This window comes from Salvelinus sp. IW2-2015, unplaced genomic scaffold, assembly GCF_002910315.2.
Source record: "Salvelinus sp. IW2-2015 unplaced genomic scaffold, ASM291031v2 Un_scaffold1447, whole genome shotgun sequence".
Taxonomy (NCBI): Eukaryota; Metazoa; Chordata; class Actinopteri; order Salmoniformes; family Salmonidae; genus Salvelinus; species Salvelinus sp. IW2-2015.
The window spans coordinates 1,717-21,575 of NW_019942914.1; the positions used below are offsets into that span (position 1 = coordinate 1,717).

At 44.3% G+C, this 19,859-nt stretch overlaps 1 protein-coding gene and 1 long non-coding RNA gene across 2 annotated transcripts in view; one reads left to right on the top strand and one right to left on the bottom strand.

Moving 5' to 3' along the window:
* Nucleotides 1–1,207: 1,207 nt before the first annotated feature.
* Nucleotides 1,208–3,912, top strand: LOC139024387 (uncharacterized). The gene is made up of 2 exons (XR_011475677.1): nt 1,208–3,144; nt 3,265–3,912. It is a non-coding gene; the product is annotated as an uncharacterized lncRNA (long non-coding RNA).
* Nucleotides 3,913–11,901: 7,989 nt separating this feature from the next.
* Nucleotides 11,902–19,859, bottom strand: part of LOC112070878 (protein ABHD15) — an 18,828-nt gene continuing 10,870 nt past the window's right edge. Inside the window, exons 2-3 of the mRNA XM_024138333.2 lie at nt 14,474–14,703; nt 11,902–14,144 (exon numbers count right to left, since the gene is read on the bottom strand). Coding sequence (XP_023994101.1) covers nt 13,109–14,144; nt 14,474–14,703 — 1,266 coding nt within the window. The 3' untranslated portion in view covers nt 11,902–13,108. The remainder of the gene's footprint in view (nt 14,145–14,473; nt 14,704–19,859) is intronic.

A 19,859-nucleotide genomic window follows, 5' to 3' on the forward strand; every position in this document is an offset into this window, starting at 1 on the left:
AGGGATGCTGGTCTTCCACAAACTTACAAACATGCGCACGCACACACGGCTAGCATGCACATTGAAAACAGCACCCTAGGTTGGGGTCATAGGGGAAACCAATTTATCCCTTCCTCCCAATCTGTTTCTCTCTCCCTCCCTCTCGTCTCATCAACACTGTCACCTTCTCTTCATACTGACAGGAGACAGTGAAGTAACAGTAACCAGGGTGTTAGAATACAGTAACCCAGCCGTGTTGGAATACAGTAACCCAGCCTGTTAGAATACTAGTAACCCAGCCGTATTGGAATACAGTAACCAGCCGTGTTTGGAATACAGTAACCCAGCCGTGTTGGAATACAGTAACGCACCATATATAATGTAGATGTGCCATAGTCTAATAATGTCAAACCACGCCAGTCTCCTCATGTTGTTTGGCCAAAGAGCTACACACTCGTAGTCACTTTAAACAAGCGACATGTCTAAAGCACTTTACGTTTTTGGCAATCCATTTACTTGAGAGATGGTCTATACAGTAATTCAGGAAGTTGTCATTGATGAGTGTGAATGCAGTCCACACATGTCACGATGCTAATAAACTCTTATAAACAATAGGTGCAGGAAGATGACTTAAGAGAGTGAACCTCTGGTAAACCACCACAGACGCTTCCGGGTTACTATTTGTTTTGAAGCTGAATATCTACTACAGTTGCCAAAGTGAGATCAACCCATTTTGAGATTTCCTGAACAGTGTGTTTTGAATGTGACACAGAAAAGACAATGTGACACAGAAAGACAGAGGAACGTTGTAGAAGGCTTGTCAGTCAGTGGAGGAAGGAGATACGGAAACAAACAGGATATCAGAATGTGTGTTTTGATAGAGAGCGTTTTCTAGTGCACTATTTGAATACATTACCGGCCGTGGTTGGAATAATGCAGTAACCCGGCCGTGTTAGAATACAGTAACCCCGCCGTGTTGGAATACAGTAACCCGGCCGTGTTGGAATACAGTAACCCAGGCCGGGTTGTAATACCAGTAACCGCGTGTTAGAAATACAGTAACCCGGCCGTGTTAGAATACAGTAACCCGGCCGTGTTGGGAATACGAAGCCGTTGAACGTCGCCGGCCGTGTTGGAATACAGTAACGCGGCCGTGTTTTTGGCATACAGTAACCGCCAGCCGTGTTAGAATACAGTAAACCCGGCCGTGTTAAGAATAATAAGTAACTAAGTAAAGAATAGACCAGAGGGCACCATGGTCAATAGTAGTGCACTAAATGGAGGGAATGAATAGGGTGCAATTAGAAATGCAGACAGACTGTGATGAAGTGTGCTATTGAGTTCTATGCTTGTCCTATACTGAGTGGTGGTAATGGAAACCCACTCATGTAGAGATGCCAAAGAGAAGAGGCCCTTACTCTTATCATATCTATGTTGGCCAGAAGTGGCCAATGCAGGCTTTTGTTCCAACCCAGCACGAAACATTTGGTTTTAATCATGGCCCTCTGTCTACGTAGGTTGTCAGCCAAAAGGCCGAAAGGCTTCTCAGGGTTCACTGTTAGTTTCCACAGCCTCCTGTGTGTCAGTTATAGCCAATAGGACGGTCCGTCTGTGCGATGCTCGGCTCTCATAGGTCCACGTCCCTGTCTGTCTCTGGTCTGGGCGGGCATTTTGATCCCATGGCAACAGCACTTTGCCACGATCATGTGACTTTACAGAGAGACTAGCAGTTACTGTACACACTTCTTTAATGTACACATCAACAACACACACTTTATGATAATGGATCTCAAATTATCCAAATTCACCATCTCTCTCTCTCTCTCTCTCTCTCTCACCCACTCTTAACTTTTCACCATCTCTTTCTCTCACCCTCTTACCTTTTCACCATCTCTCTCTCTCTCACCCTCTTACCTTTTCACCATCTCTCTCACTGTCACACACTCTTAACTTTTCACCATCTCTCTCTCACCCTCTTACCTTTTCACAATCTCTCTCTCTCTCTCTCTCTCTCACCCACTCTTAACTTTTCACCATCTCTCTCTCACCTTTCCTCGCTCTCCTTTTCCTTTCATCTCCACCCCTCAACAAGTCCCCCTCCCCCCTGGCCCCCCACCTATGGGCCTGCTGGTGTTGATGAACAGAGTGAAACGAGAAGGTGGGTGTGTATAGAACTAGTAAAGGAGGTTGAGGCCAAGTTAAAGAGTGATTTAAGAAAGCTGGGTGAAAGTGAGGATTTTGTAGGGGGTGTTACGGAATAGGAAAATAACTTGTTGTGAGGGGTTTACAGAATGTTGAAAAGGAGAGATTGAGGAAGTTATACAACGGTGTAAGTATAATGTAGTATGGTTACATTTATAGGGTAGGTATTGGTGTATGACTGCTGAATGTCCTTTTTGGGTGGGTGGCGAAGCTGCTGTCGCCCCTGCAATGCTCCTGCACCCCCCCCCCCCCCCCAAACTCAAGCTCACCTCCTGTCGTTACCGCCCCCCTACAACTTCCTCCCCACCGGACCACCCTCCGATTCCCCCTCAGACAGACCCACCTCACCCCCGGGAAGGAGCTTATTGGAGAATATTGATGTCTAAAATAAAGTGTATATATATAATAAAGGTGGATATGTGAAGAGCGTATATATAAAGGTGGGGGAGAAGTGACTAGTGTGTAATATATATATTAAGGTGGGGGAGGTGTGGCAAAATAATGATATATATATAATATATAATAACTATATAGTCGATTTAACGTCGATTTCATGTGGGGTGTATTGGATAAAATGTGTTAATATTGTACATTTTAGAATAAATAAATAAAACAAAGAAAAGAAAAGCAATTGAAAGTCAAGACAAATGAACTGCTTGTATTGTGAAGTCACAAACCACTGTGATAACTGACACGGTCTCTAACGATGGTATTAAACAAGACAATGAATACGAAAACATAGTCAACAACAGACCTTGTACACACACAAAATGTGTGGTTCTGGAGCAGTTCCATTGGGTTCTATTGAGTTCCATTGGATCGATCCTATCGAGTTCCGTTGGAGCTCATTGAGTTCTGTTGGAGCCCATTGAGTTCTGTTGGAGTCCATTGAGTTCTGTTCGAGCCCATTGAGTTCTGTTGGAGTCCATTGAGTTCTGTTGGAGTCCATTGAGTTCTGTTGGAGTCCATTGAGTTCTGTTGAGTTCCGTTGGAGCCCATTGAGTTCCGTTGAAGCCCATTGAGTTCCGTTGGAGTCCATTGAGTTCTGTTGGAGCCCATTGAATTCCGTTGGAGCCCATTGAGTTCTATTGAGTTCCGTTGTCTCCATCAGTTCAGATTCTCCACCGACCTGTGAACTATTCTCAATCTTCTCTCTTTCACACTCACAATCCTTTCTGAAAATAACCTCCAGGTCTCTCCCCAAACTGAGGATGTGCTCCTCTTCCACCTTCACCTCCCTTTTAATGGTTTTTATTTTCTGTTTGTGTTTTTATTTATCTGATGGAGAGAAATGGTTGGTTTTATCTACATTGATTGATCTCATTTCGATTGGCCATATTATGATGAGATCTACTTTGAATGGTCAGATTTAAATAAGAGATTCACTCTGATTTGGTTCATCCTTGGGGTGGCAGGATTACATCTCTGTACAGTCTGTTTGATCAGTATTCCTCTTCATTGGTTTTATTTTCCCAGGTTGAGTTACAGTACCCATTCCCATGTAACCTGTGTTAAACTGTATAGATTGTGCAACAAAAAAAAGATGTCTGAAAGATTACATTAAAGAAAACCTATAAATTACAGAAAAAATAAAGTGATTTAAAATGTATAAAAKAAGTTGAGAAACAAAGTTTTAGGGGACAAATGTAATGTTTTGTAATTACTGTTTTTGTTGGAAGAGGGCTACTGGACAAAGAATCGACTGTAATAAAGTCTGTCGGGGTAGTCTGGGTTCAGCGTGATTACGTGTGTGTGTGCGTACATACTGCTTATTCAACAGCTCTGCAAGACAATGACAGTAGATGATTGTGGAAAGAGTACAAATCCTTCTAGTTTTACTCAAAGAAGATATATAAACCGAACACATAACCAGGAATTCTTCGACATCAGGTCACATGGTGGGTCGGGTATGGCAGCTTGCATTGTTGAATGTCTGAAATAGCATTTAATTCCCTATAAGCCACTTTCTGTGTTTGCAAACATTGCGGCACGAGGGCGATGCGCGTGCAAAACCCCTCCCTGCTAATACGGAAACCGCTAGTTACGGATGTTGTAAATCTGGAACCGCTCGTTACGGATGTTGTAAATCTGGAACCGCTCGTTACGGATGTTGTAAATCTGGAACCGCTCGTTACGGATGTAACGGCATATGAAATTTATTGTCAATCAGTGTTGCTTCCTAAGTGGACAGTTTGATTTCACAGAAGTGTGATTGACTTGGAGTTACATTGTGTTGTTTAAGTGTTCCCTTTATTTTTTTGAGCAGTGTATATATCATACACACATTTATGTAATAATGACAATTGCAACAATACTGAATGAACAATGAACACTTTTATTTTAACTTAATATAATACATAAATACACACACGCACACAGCTCTGAAGTGACAATGATACTGAAGAGTCTGCTTAGGAGACAAATACTCTCAACTGTTTGAATAAAAATAGAGTTTAAGTTACCTGTGATGAATGTTGAAAACAAAAACTTTAATTTCTATATGCAGGAAATCCTATTTTAATAATGGGCATGGTAAGAATTGACAACCAAAGTGCGAGTCATAATTCCCATGACACCTTCTAGCAAAATCTGAAAAGCGGTTCCTTCATTTATTCCAATAGGATATTTTTAGATTCACTTAAAATAAGGTCTGTGTTTCGTGTAGGCTTACATCACCGTGCCAATTTTATAACTGTGTAGATGTCCATAGGACAAGGTAACTCTGATCAATATTGGCTAAATATAAGCGAAGATACATTTTTTTGTAGAGTGGATTTATGAAAATATGTTGACAAACGTTACCTTATCCTAGTGAGATTTACACGGGTATCAAAACGTCGAGGCAGTTTAAGCCTGCACGAAACACAGACCTTATTTGAAGTAGATCAAGACATTTCTCTATGGAAGACATGAACGGTAAAATAACGAAGGAACCCCTTTCAAATTCAGCCGCAAGTTATTACAGGAATTATAACGCGTCGACTATTTCTCTCTAAACCATATACCTTTGACTAATCCGGAAACTATCACCTCGAATATTCCGTTCCGTATTTTATCTWACGGGTGGCATCCATGAGTCTAAATATTCCTGTTACATTGCACAACCTTCAATGTTGTCATAATTACGTAAAATTCTGGCAAATTAGTTCGCAAAGAGCCAGGCGGCCCAAACTGTTGCATATACCCTGACTCTGCGTGCAATGAACGCAAGAGAAATGACACAATTTCACCTGGTTAATATTGCCTGCTAACCTGGATTTATTTTAGCTAAATATGCAGGTTTAAAAATATATACTTGTGTATTGATTTTAAGAAAGGCATTGATGTTTATGGTTAAGTACACATTGGAGCAATGACAGTCATTGATTGATTGTTTTTTATAAGATACGTTTAATGCTAGCCAGCAACTTACCTTAGCTTACTGCATTCGCTAACAGGCAGGCTCCTCGTGGAGTGCAATGTAATCAGTTGTTAGAGCATTGGACTAGTTAACTGTAAGCTTGCAAGATTGGATCCCCCGAGCTGACAAGGTTAAAAATCTGTCGTTCTGCCCCTGAATGAGGCAGAACGTTTCTAGGCCGTCATTGAAAATAAGAATGTGTTCTTAACTGACTTGCCTAGTTAAATAAAGATTAAATAAAGGTGTAAAAATAAAAATCGCCGCCCAAAAATACCGATTTCCGATTGTTATGAAAACTTGAAATCGGCCCCGATTAATCGGCCATTCCGATTAATCGGTCGACCTCTAGTATCAACTAGTCTATTCCGGGCCCTCAGATTTTCTCCCTCGGGACAGAGAGCTGTTTTTTCTTCTTCACTGGATATATGGGATCATCAGATCATGATATTTTACTCTTTCACACAGAGGCTTGATGGTTATTGAGGCCAGGAGTGTTTAATTATTAAATGTTTTAACTGAGGCACTATCATTCGCAATGTATAAATAAAAAAGGGACTTTGTTTGCAATGTGTGAGGTGAAGAAAAAACTACTGAGAAGCTCAGMTTATAGTGGTGGAGGTGCTGAGTTAAGACAATAAGAAGTCAGACTTTGCCAAATGTGTACTAGTTACGGATGTCGTCAATCGTAAAACCTCTAGTGGCCTTCGGAAAGTATTCAGACCCCTTGACTTTTCCACATTTTGTTACGTTACAGCCTTATTCTAAAATGTATTTAATATTTTTTTCCCCTAAGCAATCTATATATATATATATATCTATATATATATATATACCCCATAATGATAAAGTGAAAACAGTTTTTTTTTTTTTATGTTTGCACATTTATTAAAAATTAACTATTCAGACCCTTTGCTATGAGACTTGAAATTGAGCTCAGGTGAATCCTGTTTCCATTGATCATCCTTGAGATGTTGCTACAACTTGATTGGAGTCCATCTGTGGTAAATTGAATTAATTGGACATAGTTTGGAAAGAGCAAAAACCAAGCCATGAGGTCGAAGGAATTGTTCGTAGACCCCTGGATTGTAACGAGGTACAAATCTGGCGAAGAGTACCAAAACATTTCTGCATCTTGTGTCCCCAAGAACACAGTGTCCTCCATCATTCTTAAATGTAAGAAGTTTGGAACCACCAAGACTCTTCCTAGAGCTGGCCGCCCGGCCAAACTGACCAATCGGGGAAGAAGGGCCTTGGTCAGGGAGGTGACCAAGAACCCGATTATCACTCTGACAGAGCTCTASAGTTCCTCTGTGGAGACGGAAGAACCTTCCAGAAGGACAACTATCTCTGCAGCACTCCACCAATCAGAACTTTATGGTAGAGTGGCTAGACGGAAGCCACTATTCAGTATAAGGCACATGACAGCCCGCTTTGGGTTTGCCAAAAGGCACAAAAATACTCTCAGACCATGAGAAACAAGATTCTCTGGTCTGATGAAACCAAGATTGAACTCTTTGGCCTGAATGCCAAGCGTCACATCTGGAGGAAACCTGACACCTTTCCTACAGTGAAGCATGGTGGCGGCAACATCATGCTGTGGTGATGTGTTTCAGCGGCAGGGAGTGGGAGACTAGTCAGGATCGAGGCAAAGATGAACGGAGCAAAGTAAAGAGAGATCCTTGATGAAAACCTGCTCCAGAGTGCTCAGGACCTCAGACTGGGGTGAAGSTTCACCTTCCAAGAACAACAACCCTAAGCACACAGCCAAGACAACACAGGAGTGGCTTCGGGACAAGTCTCTGAATGTCCTTGAGTGGCCCAGCCAGAGCCCAGACTTGAACCCATTCGAACATCTCTGGAGAGACCTGAAAATAGCTGTGCAGCRAYGCTCCCCATCCAACCTGACAGAGCTTGAGAGGATCTGCAGTTAATAATTGGATTTCAAAAACTTGTGTAGATTGAGATTTATTTGTTTATTTTTTAGAATAAGGCTGTAACTCAACAAAATGGGAAAAAGTCAAGGTGTCTGAATACTTTTCCAAAGGCACTGTATGTACATGAAGCTATATATACAATTTTTGCAAACGTTTTTATCCAAAGCGACTTACTTTTTGTGAGTGTATACATTTTCATACTTGTCCCCTGTTGGCATTGAATTCACAACCATGGTGGGTGCAAGCGTACTATACTTCCAACTACACTTTTCTCTACCTCTATCTACTCTTCTCCCTCTCTCCTCCCTCTGTCCTCTCCATCTATTCTTCCCCCTCTGTCCTCCCTCTCTATGTACTCCCTCTCTCCATCTATTCTTCTCCCTCTGTCCTCCCTCTCTATCTTCTCCCTCTGTCCTCCCTCTCTCCTCTCTCCATCTATTCTTCTCCCTCTGTTCTCCATCTATTCTTCTCCTTCTGTCCTCCCTCTCTCCTCTCTCCTCTCTATCTATTCTTCTCCTATGTCCTCTATATACTCTTCTCCTCTGTCCTCCCTCTGTCCTCATTACTCTTCTCTGTCCTCCCTCTGTCCTCTATATACTCTTCTCCCTCTATCCTCCTCTCTCCATCTACTCTCTCCCTCTGTCTCTTATCTCTTCTCCCTCTATCCTCCTCTTCCATCTACCTTCTCCCTCTGTCTCTCCTCTGTCCTCCATCTACTCTTCTCCCTCTGTCCTCCCTCTGTCCCTCTATATCATCTTCTCCCTCTCCATCTACTCTTCTCCCTCTATCCTCCTCTCTCATCTACTCTTCTCCCTCTGTTCTCCCTCGTCCTCCCTCTGTCCTCCATCTACTCTTCTCCCTCTGTCCTCCCTCTGTCCTCTATTACTCTTCTCCCTCTCTCCATCTACTATTCTCTCCTCTGTCCTCTCTGTTCTCCATCTACTCTTCTCCCTCTGTCCTCCCTCTCTCCTCTCTCTATCTATTCTGCTCCGTCTGTCCTCCCTCTCTATCTTCTCCCTCTGTCCTAGACTTACAAAATTAATAAAWAATGAAAAGCGGAAATGTCTTGAGTCAATAAGTATTCAACCCCTTTGTTATGGTAAGCCTAAGTAAGTTCACGAGTAAACATTTCCTTAACAAGTCACATAATAAATTGTATGGACTCACTCTGTGTGCAATAATAGTGTTTAACATGATTTTTGAATGACTACCTCATCTCTGTACCCCACACATACAACTATATGTAAGGTCCCTCAGTCGAGCAGTGAATTTCAAATGTGACGCTTGGCATTCAGGCCAAAAAGTTGGTTTCATCAGACCAGAGAATCTTGTTTCTCATGGTCAGAGTCCTTTAGGTGCCTCTTGGCAAACTCCAAGCGGGCTGTTGTGCCTTTTACTGAGGAGTGGCTTCCGTTTGACCACTCTACCATAAAATGCCTGATTGGTGGAGTGCTGCAGAGATGGTTGTCCTTCCTTCAACCTCATGGCTTGGTATTTGCTGTGACATGCACTGTCAACTGTGGGACCTTGTATAGACAGGTGTGTGCCTTTCCAAATCATGTCCAAACAATTTAATTTACCACAGGTGGACAACAATCAAGTTGTAGAAACATCTCAAGGATGATCAATGGAAACAGGAGTAGAGATATGAATGATGGATTCTTTCCCATATACATTTTTTTTTACTATAAGCGTCTATTAAGTGCCAAATAAAGTAACAGCGTTGACAATTGTATCTTAAATCAGCCATGAATCCCCTTGTAACAGGCGGAATGAAAGCTTGTTGTGTGCAAAAGAGAGGGGCAATTGAATGCAAGCTTTAAAAAAGTGTTATTGTTAAAACATTTCTTGACTGTCTAATGGGTTTGACGTGTTAACTCGACCCACTCAGTTTTCCACCACAACACACCAGAAAATGACAACAAAAAAAGAGTAGAACCAAATCACCTGCTTGTTAATTTCTTTATTTTACYGTTATTTTACCAGGTAAGTTGACTGAGAACACATTCTCATTTACAGCAACGACCTGGGGAATAGTTACAGGTGAGAGGAGGGGGAATGAATGAGCCAATTGTAAACTGGGGATGATTAGGTGACCATGATGGTATGAGGGACAGCTTGGGAATTTAGCCAGGACACTTTTCAATGTGGTCTATATTAAAAGGGCACTTCAGTTAATATAACAGGCTTTATAAAATTCAATATTGGTGCATAATTTCTTCTCAAAATATCAAAAAGGCAGGTACGAGCTACGCAAATCCATAAAAATAAAAAAAAACTATACAAACTCAAACTTGAATAGATGTTTGACAACTCAAGACTGGCTACGCAAGAACTACAGGCTATSACAGGCAACAAATCCAGCCGTGTGGTGCCTCCCTCCCAGACGAGCTTAACACATACTATGCTCGCTTCGAGGCAGACCATACCRAGCTATCCAGAAAGGCTGTCGCCGCTCCGGACGACCAGGTGACGGGGGGGGGGGGACAGCCTGGGACAGGGACAGGTTGTAGTCCCCACTTGCTTCAAGGAGATCACCATCATTCCAGTGCCGCCCCCCCCCCAAAGAAATCAAGGTAACATGCCAAAATGATTATCGCCTTGTCGCACTTGTCCCGGTCATCATGAAGTGCTTGGAGAGGCTGGTCATGGCCCACATCAAGGCATGYCAGACACACCGGACCTGCTCAAATTAGCCTACCGCTCCAACAGATCCACGGAAGATCCCATTTCCATCGCTAGTCACACGGCCATAACACATCTGGACAAGAGGAACACCTATGTGAGAATGCTGTTCATTGACTACAGTTCAGCATTCAACACGATTGTTCCCTCCAAGTGCGACACCAAGCTCAGAGCCCTGGGTCTGGACACTACCGTCTGCAACTGGATCCTGGACTTCCTGACSGGCAGACCACAGGCTGTGAGGATTGGCAACAACACCTCCTCTACACTGACTCTTAACACAGGAGTCCCCCAGGGGTGGGTCCTCACCCCTCTGCTGTACTCCCTGTTCACCCACGACTGTGTAGCATTGCACGACACCAACTCCATCAWCAAGTTTGCTGAAGACACCATGGTTGTAGGCCTGATAACCAATAACGATGAGTCAACCTATAGGGAGGAGGTCCTTACTTGTCCAAATCTTCCTTGTTTTACTATCCTTGTGAGGACTTCTGGTCCCCACAAGGATAGTAAAACCAAACACACACACACACACACATATACATTCAGGCTACACAATTGCTGCTACCAGACTCTTATTTACTATTGCTAATACTGCACAATTTAAACACTTGGACCCCCCCAAACCACTTTTCTCTGATACATGTGTAAATATTGTTCTTCCTGTATTATACTTATGCTAAAATGTTTATTCTACTCGACTGGGAAATGTACTTTATGTTCGTATTCTTATGTATTATTGTTGTTGCATTGTAGAGAAGGAACCAGCAAGTAGAAGCATTTAGTTGGACGGTGTATTACATGTGTATCCTTGAAACACTTGTAATGGCTGATGTATTTGGTGCTGTTCCTCTTCTCTTGTAAACACATCAGCCAGACAGGAGGACTCTGATCCTGTTTACGCTGGTCATCATCAGGCTGTTTGTTTAGCAGCCTAGATATACAAAACAAAGACTGGCAGCCTTTTGTGTTTTTTATATTTTATTCTACCTGCCATTTAGTTTAGTCACCTGTGATTCAGCCTATACATACTTTTTTACAGAGAACTACCAGATAACATCCTGATGAACAATTCATAAAATCTCCACCGGACAATTTACGTTGACCACCCCCTCCCTTTTGTACACTGCTGCTACTCGCTGTTTGTTTATTATCTATGCATAGTCACTTCTCCCCAACCTACATGTACAGATTACCTCAACTAACCTGTACCCCCGCACACTGACTCGGTACCGGTGCCCCCTGTATATAGCCTTGTTATTGTTATTCTTATTGTGTTACTTTTTATTTGAGTCTACTTGGTAAATATTTTCTTCTTGAACTGCACTGTTGGTTAAGGGCTTGTAATTAAGCATTTTACGGTAAGGTCTACACTTGTTGTATTCAGCATTTTACGGCAAGGTCTACACTTGTTGTATTCAGCATTTCACGGTAAGGTCTACAGTTTGTATTAAGTATTTTAGCGGTAAGAATCTACATGCTTGTTGTATCAGCATTACGGTAAGGTCTACACTTGTTGTATTCAGCATTTTACAGCAAGGTCTACACTTGTTGTATTCAGCATTTCACGGTAAGGTCTACAGTTGTTGTATTAAGTATTTTACGGTAAGGTCTACACTTGTTGTATTCGGCGCATGTGGCAAATAAAGTTTGATTTGATGCAATATAAACACAAATAACAAGCAAACATGGCTCAAGTAATACTACTGAATTGTAGCTTTAATATATTTACAGAAATACAAAACCATAGAACTGAAATTCCCATTTTAAAGACGCTGGACTATGCTTCTGTCAGAATCACATTTCTGTCAGAGGCTTTGTCATAAACAATGAAGTGCTCTGTCTGTTCTAGAATTAAAGAGCAAGATAAGTTCTACCACCCATTCTATGTCTATATCTATGCTAGAATCATTCCCAGTCCCGTCTTTCCGTATTGAAAGCTAAGCTCACAGAGTGCCTGTTAGATCAATACATTAATTGTTTTTGGTAGGCTGGGTCCTGAAAGTGACATGTACCTCACACCCCTCTTACCCCCCCCTCCCTCCTGCTATGACTGAAGTCCCCATCTGCATCCCAAATGGCACCATATTCTCTATAAAGGAATATATCACCTTGGTCCAAAGTAGTGCACTACATAGGGAATAGAGTGCCAAATGGGATGCACACCACATCTCCTGTTCTGAGTAACACTGACTCATGAGGAGAACACTCAATAACCCATTCAATAAAACAGACTGTTCTCCAAGTAGCTGGCCAACACACACACGACTTGGTTCTGGGTTTCCAGATTAATGGACATTCAGATTCAATGTGCTCTTTCAACTTTGGTTGATCATCAAATTTTTCCATTGTAGAACAGAACGTGTCCAAAATCAGGGAAGGCTGTAGAGGGGAGGACGGCTCATAATAATGACCGGAACGGCGCGAATGGAATGGCATCAAACACCTGGAAACCATGGAAACCACACGTTTGAGGTATTTAATACCATTTCCCGCTCCAGCCATTACCACGAGCCCGTCCTCCCCAATTAAGGTGCCACCAACCTCCTGCGGTCCAAACCTCAGTCACATCTAGGGAGGGCGAGAGGATTCAATTTGATCGCGCTTCGTCAGCTATGCAAATTTCAAAAGGCAACTTTCCCGCATTCGCGGAGACCCCATTCACGGTAAACACTGCATACGTCAGCTCAATCGGAAATTACCTTTAAATGTCAAGCTTGCTATAATGCGGATCTACCTCTGATCGGATTGAATCGCATCTTTAAAAAATTTGCTAATTTATTTTATTTTTTTCTTCCTCCCTGGTCTCCCCTCATCTTCCGCATTTTCTCTCTTTCATCAGTGCTCTCTGGGGTGTCTCCTATTTCACTCCTCCTCTTCCACCTTCTCTACATCCTCTCCTCCTTTCTCAGCGAGTGTAGGACCTCTGCCAGGTAAACTGTCCCTCCTCCCCTCCTCTTCCTCCTCCCCATCCATCATTGAGGTGTTCCTGTGTGTGTGACTGTGTGCTGGGTCTCTCTCTCTTCATCATGGACTCCCTCTTCCTCCGGGGGGGGTAGCATGGTACTGCCCCTCTGCCCCCCGCTGCCCGTGCCCCTCCTACACCCCCCCACCTCATCCCCTTCCTCTCCTCCCCCTTCAGAAACTCAGCCACCACCCTGAAGTACTCCAACACAGACACGTTACTCCAGTTACCTCCCACCTCTCCCTCCCCCTGTCCTCCCTCCTCCAGTCCAAACCCACAGTGCCCGCCCGTCTCCGTCAGCGCCAGCAAGAAATAAGGGTTGTTTTGGAAAAGGGCGAGGGGCAGGGTGGAGGGGGGCGGCAGGAGGGGGTCGTCACGGCTACAGAGGCAGAGCACGGGAACCGCCACCTCGTCTGCGTCCCTCAGAGGTTCGTTCCTCTCCCAGTAACTCTCCCAGTCCCTGGCAGGATGACCCCGCTCCCCCAGCACCCAGGCTGCCACCCCACCTACCCCTGATGCCCCTGCTAACCCAGCTCCCCTAAGGGAGGGTGGGGGAGCAGTGGCCCCTGTGGCACCTGATCTGGCTCCAGAGGTGGAGGCTGGGGCCCCAGGCTGGAGGGGTCCTGTTGAGTGGTGTGGGGTGTGTTGGTGGGGTGGTGTGTCCCCTGCTCTGGTGGTTGGAACCTTGGGAGTAGAGGCATGGGTGGGGGAGACGGTTTTGGCCCCGGACATGGCCTCCAGTTTGGTGTTGTGGGGTCCCGTCAGATGGGGGGTGTTCAGGGGGGGTACAGCAGCCCCTGGTTTGGTGGTTGGTGTCGCGCTGGCAGTTCTGGCCCCTGGGGTCGGTGTGTGACTGGTTGGGTGGTGGGGGATGTCGGGTCGCAGTGCAGAGCAGAACAGGGTCTCTTCAAAGTCTCTGAGGGAGGAACAGTGGAGAGCCCTGTCTACATCTAACACCCCACTAAGGGCACTGGCATACCTGGGGAGGAAGAAGGAGTCAGAACATAATCTCTGATGCTTTAGCTCAGTTTACCAACCCCATCATCACTATGGCCGGGATTCAATGCCAGGCATGTTAGAGTGGCACACTATAATGGACTTCTCAAGGTAATTTACAGTTAAGCCGTCAACGTTTATCCTGAAGGTGATAATGTAGGGGAAAATGACTTCAAAAAAGGAACACTGTGTAATACTGGTCTGTAGTTTAACACACCCGGTCTAAAAGTTTCAATTGGAGAGGCAGAATATTGTTCTATAAACTAAACATCATAATCATCATAATCATCATCATCATCATCTCTCTCCTACCTGCTGAGTTGCAGTTTGCGTTGGACCAGCACTGCCCAGCGGTAGAGTGGCGGCAGGGGCGTGTCAAACCACAGCTGGCCCTGCAGGACAGGTGAGATGCAGGCTGCAGCCGTCAGGTAAGAGGAGGAGCCACACTCTCCCAAGTAGGACAGCAGCAGGCCCGAACCAGAACCCTCGCTCACCGCTACCAGCACAGAGGACGGGTGCCGGCTACGCACATACGCTACTGTCTGGAGGACACAGGGTTAAAGGTTGTTTAATATTGTTATAAAATCAGCTATCTAGTTTACTGATATTGTTATGAAACCAGCTAGCTAGCTAGCCTACTGATATTGTTACGAAACCAGCTAGCTAGCTAGCCTACTGATATTGTTATAAAACCAGCTAGCTAGCCTACTGATATTGTTATAAAACCAGCTAGCTAGCTAGCATACTGATATTGTTTATAAAACGGCAGCTAGCTAGCTAGCTAGCCTACAGTGATATTGTTAAAAAAAACAGCTAGCTAGCTAGCCTACAGATATTGTTACAAAACCAGCTAGCAAACTACTGATACTGTTACAAACCAGTATAGCTAGCTAGCCTAGTGATATTGTTACGAAACCAGCTAGCTAGCTAGCCAGCCTACTGATATTGTTACGAAACCAGCTAGCTAGCCTACTGATATTGTTAGAAAAACCAGCTAGCTAACTTACTGATATTGCTACACTCTCACTAGGAGGGGTCTCACTAGGGGGTCCTAGAACTAGCTCAATGGTCTCACTAGGGAGGGTCCTAGAACTAGCTCAATGGTCTCACTAGGAGGGGACCTAGGTGTGCATTTACAGTTGAAGTTGGAAGTTTACATACACTTAGGTTGGAGTCATAAAACTCGTTTTTCAACCACTCCGCAAATGTCTTGTTAACAAACTATAGTTTTTGGCAAGTCGGTTAGGACATCTACTTTGTGCATGACACAAGTAATTTCTAAAACATTGTTTACAGACAGATTATTTCACTTATAATTCCCATTATCACAATTCCAGTGGGTCAGAAGTTTGCATACACTAAGTTGACTGTGCCTTTAAACAGCTTGGAAAATTCCAGAAATGAGATCATGGCTTTAGAAGCTTCTGATAGGCTAATTGACATAATTTGAGTCAATTGGAGGTGTACCTGTTTGATGTATTTCAAGGTCTACTTTCAAACTCAGTGCCTCTTTGCTTGAACATCATGGAAAAATCAAAAGAAATCAGCCAGACCTCAGAAAAAAAGTTGTGGCACCTCCACATAAGTCATGGTCATACCTTACCTTGGAGAGCAATTTTCCAAACGCTTGACAGGTACCACGTTCACGGTCACGTAACAACAACATATAGTACGCAAGTATAAACACCAATGGGACTACCAGGCAGCCTCATACCCAGCCGTCAGGTATCAAATGGAGACGCATTCTTGTCTCTCAAGAGATGAACGTACTTTGGTGCGAAAAGTGCAAATCAATCCACAAACAACAGCAAAGGACCCTGTGAAGAGTCTGGTATGGAAGCAAGTACAAAAGTATCTTATATTCACAGTAAAACAGACCTATATATCGACATAACTTGAAAGGCCGCTCATGCAAGGAAGAAGCTACTGCTCCAAAACCGGCATAAAAAAAAGAGACTCACGACTCGTTTGAAACTGCACATGGGACAAAGATGCTATCTTTTGGAGAAATGTTCTGGTTCTGATGAAACAAAAAATAGAACCCGTTTGGCCATAAGGACCATCATTTATGTTTGTAGGAAAAAGGGGGATGCTTGCAAGCCGAAGAAACACAACTATCCCAACCGTGAAGACTCGGGGGTGGCAGCATCATGTTGTGGGGATGCTTTGCTGCAAGGAAGGACTGGTGCACTTCACAAATTCTCACGAGGGAGGAACATGATGTGGATTATATTTTATGCAACCCATCTCAAGACATCAGTCAGGAAGTTAATGCTTGGTTTGCAAATGGGTCTTCCAATGGACAATGACCTGACCTCAATCCCATAAGAATTGTGTGGGCAGAATTGAAAGAAGACGTGTGCGACCAAGGAGGCCAAACAAACCTGAGTCAGTTACACCAGCTCTGTCAGGAGAGAATGGGCCAAAATTCACCCAAGCGGTGTGAAGGCTACCCAAAAGTTTTGACCCAAGATAAACAATTTAAAAGGCATATGCTACAAATACTAATTGAAATGTATGTAAACTGCTGACGCCCAACTGGGAGAGTAGGAGGAAAGACATAAAAGCTGAAATAAATCATTCTCTCTTACCATTATTCTGACATTTGCACATTCTTAAAATAAAGTGGTGATCCTAACTGACCCTAAGACATGTTTTTACAAGGATATAAATTGCAGGAATGTGGTGAAAACATGAGTTGAAATGTATTTGGCTAAGGTGATGTAAACTTCAAATTCAACTGTACATGAGATGTTAGAGTACTGAGACCATTTGTGTATGCATGTGTCCCATTTACCATTTGTATGTTCAACATTAATATACCAATATCATTATTAGGTCAATTATAGACCATACACAATTATTATAGTAATATTTATTTGAGTGTGTACCTGCACCAGGTCAGCAGAGTCTCCATACTCAGTCAGCCGTGGCGTGGTGAGAGGGCACCCCCCGTGCCCCTACGGTGAAACACGAGGGCACTAAGAACCACTAGACGAAGAGCCCACTTCTATCGCAGACCCTCAGGTGGGGCCGTCACCCCTCACCCATAGTGAGGGATGAGGAGGAGGATGTGAGTGTGGAGGTGGTGGCTAGCCCATCCTTCCAATTGGTGCTTCCCATCTGTTGCTACTCCTCTCCTCTCTTCCAGTCCCATCAGCCTCTTCTCCCGACTTTACGCCTACAGGCCCAGTCCACAAGGCCACTACCCCCGGTCCTTTCCAGTAGAAGATAGGGGTCTGGGTAAAGTTGACGCTCCCTTCTTGTACCTGGCCCTCTCCTTGCGAGTCAGCCCTCCCAATAGCAAAAACCTGTAGAGTGTCTGGAGGTGGGGGTACCCTCCCTGGGGGCCACGATGGCCAGTCTGGGTCTGTACACCAGGGAAGCCATGCAGTGACCTGGGATTGACTAGTTGAACCGGTTGCCACGGGCCATGTGGGCTTACAGGTCATAGAGTTGGGTTCCCTGGGGCTTGTGGGGAGGGCTGGATGTGTCACGCAGAGCGCCAAGCCATTCCCCTCTCCCTACCCAGCTTTTCTCTGTGACGGTCTAATGGCAAGGCCTGGGGATGATCCATGCCCTCTGTGCGTTCCCTCCTCTACCTTGCCGGGACACCAAGCCTGGCTGCTAAGGTGTCAGGGCGGTGGAATGGGGACGCTTCTAGGAACCTCCAGCACAGGTGCCATCCACAGCCCTGCAGGCGGCGCCTTCCACCTCCGAGTCCCTCGCCATTGCGCTGTTACCGGGCAGCGGAGAGCCAGGTAAGAGCAGGAATCATGCAGCAGGTGAGGAGACAGAGGTACGAGTTTACACTGTCACCTCCCCTTTCACCACGGAGGAGACGAGATCTGGTCCAGGGCCATTCGTGCCTACCTAAGTTGTTTTGTTAGACACACAGGGGTCTAGAAACATAACACCTACCACGTCTACTACGAAGATTCCATAGAACTCCCTAACAGATACAGGTCTAGAACTCACAAGGTCCGGTTAGAAATCACAATGTCCACGCATGTCAGAAGCTGCAGCTACAATGTCCAGGTCTAGAACTTCACAATGTCCAGAGTCTAGAACTATACAATGATATCACAGGTCTAGAACATCTACAATGTCCAGGTCTAGAACTCTCATGTCAAGGTCTAGAACTCTAGCTAGTGCCCCAGGTCATAAGAACTCATGAACAGTGTCCAGGTCTAGAACTCACAGTTGGTTCCAGGTGTCCAAGTCTACTCTACAGCTCTAGAACTCTACAGTGTCCGGCTAGAACTCTACAGTGTCCCAGGTCTAGAACTCTTACAGTGTACCTAGGTCCTTAGAACTCTACAGTGTCCAGTTAGAAACTCTACAGTGTCAGGTCTAAGAACTCTACAGTGTTCCAGGTCAAGAACTCTACATGTGTCCCAGGTCTAGAACTCTACCAGTGTCCAGGTCTATGTAACTTAACTGAACAGTGTCCCAGGTCTAGACTCTACAGTTGTCCAGGTCTATATCTCTACACAGTGTGCACGTCTAGATCTCTACAGTGCCAGGTTACTAGAACTCCCAATGTTGTCCAGAGTCTAAACAACAATGTCCAGGTCTAGAACTCTACAGTGTCCAAGCGTCTAAGAACTCTACAGGTCCTCAGGTCTAGAACTTCTACAGTGCCCAGGTCTAGAACTCTACAGTGTCAGTACTAGAACTCTCACGTGTGTGCAGGTCTAGAGAACTCTACATGTGTCCAAGAGTTTCAGAACTATCTACTAATGTCCAGATCCATGATACTCACTACAATATGTCCAGTATTATATTTACCGGTCAGCTAGAAACACTGTCGACAACAAACTCATTCTCCATCTTCATTAGAGCTCTCGGGTGTATTTGCAACTGAAATTGGTTGTGCCATGCTGAGTAAAAAGATCTACCTCGGATCTCGGCCCAGAGAGCTTAGAAGTACAGCCAGGGTTGTATAGCAATTTAGTGTGATTTTACATTGATTCTTACAGTATAGGCAGGTCATTTACAGCAGCTCCAAGTGATCTATTATTCAGGCAAGGTCTTTTACAGGCAGTCCAGTGATCTAGTATGCCAAGCAGGTCTTTACAAGACTGTCCATGTGACTAGCCTATAAGCACGTGTCTTTTACAGCAGTCCAGTGATCTAGTATAAATGTACGCAGAACTTTTACAGCAGTCGGCAGTGATCTAGTATAGCAGGGCTTTACAGCAGTCCAGTGATCTTGTATAATCGTTAGCAGGTCTTTGCAGCAAGTTCCAGTGATCTTTTGTATAAATGTGCAAGATTCTTGCAGCAGTCCAGTGATTAGTTATAGCACGACGTACTTACACAGCCAGTGCTCGATAGTGTAAGGTCTTTGCTCATATTTATAATGTAGCAGATCTTTGGCTCAGTGTCTAGACATGCAGGTCTCAGTCCACGATATCTTGTTATAATGTAGCAGATCTTTGCCTAGCAAGTTCCCAGTGATCTGTATTATAATTAGCTAAGGTCAGATCCTGTTTCGCATGACAGTCAGTGATCTTGTATAATGTAAGCAGAGTTTGCAAAGCAAGTCATCACGATGGATAGTCTACGTATATAAGCCAGAGACTTCCTTATAATACAGCAGTCCAGTTGATCTAGTACCCTGATTGTGCAGATCATTGGCAGCAGTCCAGATAGAGCTAGTAATAGCAGGTCTTGCAGCAGTCGCTAACGATGA